Raw genomic sequence first — 6,342 nt, forward strand, 5'->3', positions numbered from 1 at the left:
TTGTGGAGCTGAGGAATCATCACAGGTGAGCTGTTCTGAATTGAATGAATTTATTTGTTCGGGACAGTTTGCAATTAAAACATAATTTGATGCATTGCACCAGATTTAGCCTAAGGCTAATTTACATCTGTAGTCCCATCAAACAGTAAAAACAAAACAACATCCAACAGTAAAATAAAAATAATATAAAATAAATCATTTTGCAATTAAAAAATACCCCCATCCCGCTCTCCAAGCATAATTAAAAAGTTATATCACTAAACATCCAATGCAAAATTTGTGATTGCAGTAGTAGTAAATAGATTTGAGATAATCCACATGATCACCCCAGAAACCAAATAACTGCAGGTCTCCCACATCCCCACCTAAAAAACATCGGACACATTGCACCCAATCCAGCGACAGGGCAATATGGCATCTACATTTCCACCAAACCACAAACATCACCAATAAGCAATAAAAACATTTCTAAATACTAAACAAACAGCAAGGATGTCCATCTGTTTGTTTGACCTTGTTGCTGCTCTGGTGTCCATCTGCGCTCATATCATTGGACGAGAGGCGGGTCACACCCTGAACATGTTTCCAGTTTTATCACAGGGACACAGATTCATTCACTCTCTCACCCCACGGCAGGTTCAGAGTCGCGGGGGGAGGAACCAGACGCACGCATGAAGAGAACATGTAAACTCAAGACACAAAGGCCCCGGCTGGGAGCTGCAGCACGCTGCCTGACCGTGCAGCCTAAGTTAAGTGGATTTAACATTCACAGAGTCTGACCTGTTACTGAAAAGGGTCAGTAGATGATTCCTAAATATTCTCATCCATGACGATCATCGTGAACAGCTCTGGCTGAAAGAAGCAACCATCCAAATCTGAACAAATGACAGAAAAACGACCAAAACGGAACAACACTTTAGCTTTTCCATGTCAGTTGCTTTTACAAACTGCACCCTTTATTCTAAGTTTATTATTTTATTTTACTGGATGTGATCAACTTTTTTAAAAAAAATAAATTGATCAAACTGACTGAATATAGAGGCTAAGAGAACAAAGGTGTAACTTTAGGTCTACAATTGGGCTGGGGGGGGGGGTGCTTTAAAAGTCCTGCAAGTCATTTTCAGCAGTTATGCTTAACTGTACATGTATGACATCATACATTTTTAAATCAGGTCAAAAACAACAAGAGAGTTGCATCTGCGTGTTTAGCCAGTGAATTTCTATTGTGTTTGAGCAAATTCTGTGATTTTATTGGGGGTCAAAACCCACCTAACCCCCCTGCAAATTATGCCTATGTAAGACAACTGTTTGAACTCTCAAAAAAGCGTAGTTTTCTACAAAAAGAAAAACTGAATTGAATAGGATGTTTCAGTGATGCAACGTGTTTATAAGTTCCCTTTAATATTCTGCATTTCAACATTTTCATGTCATGAACAGAAACCTAATAAAATCGAACAGCTGAGTTTAGATTCTGCAAAACTCTTATCTTTTTATTTCTTTAAATCAGAGTTTCAACAAAAGGCCAGAGGCAGCAGTCTTCAGCGTGTCGACTCATCTAGTGGAAGTGATTTTAATTGGTTTGTCACAAGGAGGGAACAGCGGGACGTTTACCTCTGAACAGGACAACCTTTGATCTGAAGGGAGACAGAAGTAAAGTCTTGCTCCTGGGTTCGCCTCAGACTCAGACTCAGTGTCAGTGAGCTGCTCTGCATCGTCTCCGTCCTCCACACAGAGGTACTGCTCTGTTTCAACTCATTATTTGTACAACACTTTAGCTTGCTGCTTTTTTCATTCATTCACCTTTTCTGTACTGATAAATGCTTTTGTCAGTTAATGTTTAAAAATAAGTTTTTAACTGTTTTTCTTTGAGTCTTGTTAGCTACAGTTTAATTTATTTGAGCTAAATGCAACACTAAAAGTATTCTTATTGTGAAATTATTGTATGTTTTAAAAAATGCTGTTTTTATTTAATGCTACGTTCACAGAGGCTAATATATAGGTTTACCTTTATTTTTATTATAGATGTTTTTGTTCTAAAATGAGAAGCTTTTATTGTTTAGCTGGTATTTTATAACTTTGATTCTAAAAAAAAGTAAATTATTCTAAAAACAAAATTTATATACTAATAATGTTTGTAATATTGAACTGGTTTTAGTGATTTCCTCCTGCTGATTCAGATTGAAAAGCAGCAGCATGAAGTCTGCGTTGTTTATTGACTCGGAGCTTCCAGGGATTATTGTCAGAGAGTGAATTTATAAACTGAGTGCTGAGTCATTGTCACCAAACCAAACGGTTCTGTTCTCTTGGTCATTTTGTGTGAGTTTAACTCCTGACAGCGTCAAAAATACAAAACAAATGTAGTTTTATATTCTGTACAGGGTCAGGTCAAACTCTCAAGACTGGATTCAGTTTATTTATTCAGCAAGTCCTCTATGAGTATTATAATGAAAAACAATAGTTCTCTAAGCTGAACCACTTTCTGGTTTTTAAACGTTTTTTAAAGGTTTTAAGCAGTTTTTTAAGTGAACTTCGGCTAATTTTTTATATAAATTTTGGGCAAATTTAAAAAAACACATTTTTTGCTTCTTTTGGAGTTACTTAATTCTAACCTCTGAATCATTCAGGCATGAAAAAGAACCAGTGTCGACACAAAGACCTTGGAAACAGAAAATGCTTTAAATTCTACCTTCAGACTTTTTCTTACTAGCATGAATAAATAAATGCTTAAGAAAGGAATGATAATCAAGTTTGGCAACCATGCCCATCTAGATAAAAATGTCCCATTAGCTAAGTCAATAACTCAGTGTCCGTGCAGAGTGTCCTCAAATATTTGAGAAAACCTGATAAAATCTGACGGACTCCACAAATCATTTCCAGTAGAACAGAATCTAGCGGTATTTAAAAAAAACTAAAAATTCTAGGTGGCAAAATTTCTGAGAGACTGGTCATCCACTGCAGTGGTCCCCAAACCAGGGGCAGAGCTAGACTTTTATTAAGGGGTGGCCAAGGTGTGTTTTAGGGGGCCACATGTGAATTGAAAAAAAGAAATTCAAGATGGCTTTCACAGCCAATTTCAAATAAGTCAGACATTATTGGAGCTACTGAACTGAAACCTGATGTTTTGTAACTCATCAAAGGGAAGACAATGTTCATAAACATCTCAGACAGAGAAAAATCCTCAACTGACAAGACAGGAGGACACAGAATATAAAGGAAACCTAATTAACTCAAAACACCAACACCTGTGAGATAATTGGGAACAGGTGAGAGTGGGAAGACCAATGGAGAAACAGAGAGGAGCAGGTAAAAACATTATGATACCTTCAGATCTTCTCTCTCCATGCACTGAGTCGTCCCAAGAATGACTGCTGAATATTAGTCAGTTTTCTGACTGATGCTACTTTTATATGTGTGGTTAAATCAGCTTTTTCAGCTTTCTGTAAATTTATGGTGGCAGTAAACAAACTCATGAAGATGATGAATGTGAGTCAGTTTAGCTGCAGGAACTTTGGCACAGTGTGGGAGGAGCAGACAGACAGCCAGGAGGAGAGCTCCTGTCATTTATTGACTCCCTTTAGGTTCAAACATTAGACGTGGAGCAACAGAGGATGTGTGTTTAGGATTTGAACAAACACAAACTGTGCTCCTGCACTCTCATCAATGAGTAAAATATGTGTGAATTTCTCAGGACTGTAATAATCCCGACATTCACAACCCTCTCTGTAAACACGCTCCCAGCATCCAGTGTGACGTTCTTTACAATCTGCATCTTGAGTCGTRAGTTTGAGTTGGCTTTACTAACTCTGCTTCCTTTTTAGGGCAAAATGAAGACTGATGACAAAAATAAAATGAACTCTCTTGAGAAGCACAACATCCGCCGAGTCTCCTTTGTAAGACTGCAGAACACTACCAGAGCGTTCCTGAATTATTTTCCTCTGCCATTGTTTCGCCTGCATCCTGGGGTTTTGTTTCACGAGTGTTTGATCTCATAGCTGGAATGATTTTATTCTGTTTTTGTTTTTTTCATCTTCCCTCCCACTCTGCAGACAGCTCCCGCAGACGAAGGAGTTCGATGGAGAACCGGATCTGAAGTGTCCATTCCAGAAGATTTCGTTGAGGCCAGCAGAAAGGTTCATCACCCCTCACTGTTTGGAAAATACCACCAAAGCCTGCAGACGCTCAAGCCCTTCCGCTGGACCTCATCACAGTCAGTTTTAATCTGAAGTTCCTGTGAATACTGAGTGATGAGCAGTTCTGTCCCTGATTATGTAATTGCCATTCTTCGTGTCTAGATCCCACCCGTTGGACAATGCCGGCTTCTTGTCCTTTACAACCTTTGCCTGGATGACCCCCATGATGTGGGCCATATTCAAGAACAAACTGGACATCTCCTCCCTCAGYCTGTCTGATTATGATGCAGCCGACACCAGTGGAGAGAGGTCAGAGTCTCTRTGGTTCCTGTTGGATGCAGTTAGAAGAAATCTTTTAGCCCACATAAAGGCTGTGTTTCTGGAAAGCCTTTGCTGTTTTAGTTTCAGCTTCTGGTTTTGAAAAGGTTGGATTTGTTGGTAAAGTATGACTCTTGGACCTGATCATCCTCATGGTGGTGTTTAACAGGCTGCAGAGACTCTGGGATGAAGAGGTGGTAGATAAAGGCCTGGAGAAAGCCTCACTGATCCGCACGTTCCTTCGTTTTCAAAGAACCAGACTCATCCTGTCAGTCATCGTCGGGATTTTCGCCATGGTGGCGATGTTCTTCGGCCCGGTGAGTCAGCAGTCACAGCTCATTCTCCTGTCGGGAAGGCCGCTCCTCGTCACATGTAACCACCGTGAACCCGTCTGATTGAAAAGCTGTGGTCGTGTGACTAGTTAAGGTTATGATGATCAGACATGGTTAACGGTTGAAGAATCACTTAAATTCAGGCTTATTCTTTTCTTCTATAAAATCTGGATCTTGCATTAACCCGTCAGTTTATTTTCTCAGTTGTTGCCCACTTCAAACAGACACGGTTTTGCAGCAAGACAAGYTGCTGCTGTGAATTTTACCTAAAACTAACTCACCTAAACAGTTCTGTCCAGAGCCATTTAGACAGTTATAGTATATTTCAGGGTGCTTTACGGGATGGGTTATTTGAAAGGAGATTATGTTGAGGCGGTGATGGTGTTCATTGTTTAATTAATTTATTGTTGGTTATAGTGTGTTTTTTGGTGTCTTCTGTGTAGTGTTTTTGTAGGTGTTTTAAGCCAGTTTATTTAAGTTTTTGGGGTTTTCAAGTGGATTTTTTTTAATGTTTGCGCTAGCTTTTACTTTTAATTTAATTAATTWATTTATTTATTATGTACTTTCATTTTAAACATGTTTGTTTATTGATTGTGTTGTTCCGTTTTGATGTTTTTTTGTGTGTGTGTCGAGCCCAGGAAGAGTCGAGACTAATGGGGACCCTAAAGAAGTAACAATAATTATTTAAAAAAAGGCAGAACGATTTATATACTGATTTATCATTCTGTTTGTGTGAAATCCTTTTAAAACCAGGATTATTTGACTTCTCTAACGCTTCATGTTGTCTATTTTTCTCAGTTGTTTCCACCTTTCAACTAAAAGAAAAGTGTGAAGTTCATTTTGTAGTTTTTTAAATGTAAAACAGAAAAGTAACGATTAACTACTGACGGTTGATGAATTAAAAGAAAAGCCCTGCAGATCTGTTAACTCCGGTTCATTTTGTTGTAAAATTGTTTTTTACAACATTGTTGTAAAAATTGTTTTTTTTTTGTGCTTTTTTTACTCCTTTAGTCAAGTCTATACAATGTTTTCTGTTGCATATTTTAAATTCAAACCTGTATCAAAATGTAAATTTGACTTCTGCCTGCTTCGTTTCCACCTGACAGATAATTAGTTTGTRATGGTTAATAATAATGAGAAACTGCAACTGAATTGTTCTTTTTGTAAAAACCTGATGAAGACCTCTTCATCTTTGTGTCTCTGTTCCKTCAGGCCATCCTGGTCTACGAGATCTTAAACTACATTGAAAACCCAGAGATGTCCACGGTGACCCACGGTGTTGGCTTGTGTTTCGCTTTGTTCACCTCCGAGTTCTGCAAAGCTTTCTTTGTATCATTGCTGTGGGCGGTCAACCTGCGCACGGCGGTCCGTCTGAAGGGAGCCTTCTCTTCCATGGCCTATCAGAAGGTCATCTCTCTGCGGGTGCACAACAGCATTTCCATGGGCGAGGTAAACCTCAGTGGCTTTAGGAAGTAAAACCCCTTTGATTTACAGCAGGTAAAATAAGTATTGAACACGTCAACATTTTTCTCAGTAAATATATTACTAGAGGTGCTAATGAC

At 38.8% G+C, this 6,342-nt stretch overlaps 1 protein-coding gene across 2 annotated transcripts in view; it reads left to right on the top strand.

Annotated features, from left to right (window-relative positions):
* Window positions 1-1,085: 1,085 nt before the first annotated feature.
* Window positions 1,086-6,342, top strand: part of abcc12 (ATP-binding cassette, sub-family C (CFTR/MRP), member 12) — a 23,885-nt gene continuing 18,628 nt past the window's right edge. Inside the window, exons 1-6 of one of the 2 annotated variants that reach the window (XM_014017988.1) lie at window positions 1,086-1,734; window positions 3,819-3,890; window positions 4,047-4,207; window positions 4,293-4,439; window positions 4,618-4,765; window positions 5,993-6,229. In XM_014017988.1, coding sequence (XP_013873442.1) covers window positions 3,825-3,890; window positions 4,047-4,207; window positions 4,293-4,439; window positions 4,618-4,765; window positions 5,993-6,229 — 759 coding nt within the window. In that variant the 5' untranslated portion in view covers window positions 1,086-1,734; window positions 3,819-3,824. Of the gene's footprint in view, window positions 1,735-2,589; window positions 3,891-4,046; window positions 4,208-4,292; window positions 4,440-4,617; window positions 4,766-5,992; window positions 6,230-6,342 lie in introns of those variants that run through there. The other variant, XM_014017989.1, reaches the window with a different exon arrangement.

Source organism: Austrofundulus limnaeus, unplaced genomic scaffold, assembly GCF_001266775.1.
Source record: "Austrofundulus limnaeus strain Quisiro unplaced genomic scaffold, Austrofundulus_limnaeus-1.0 Scaffold180, whole genome shotgun sequence".
NCBI classification, from domain to species: domain Eukaryota; kingdom Metazoa; phylum Chordata; class Actinopteri; order Cyprinodontiformes; family Rivulidae; genus Austrofundulus; species Austrofundulus limnaeus.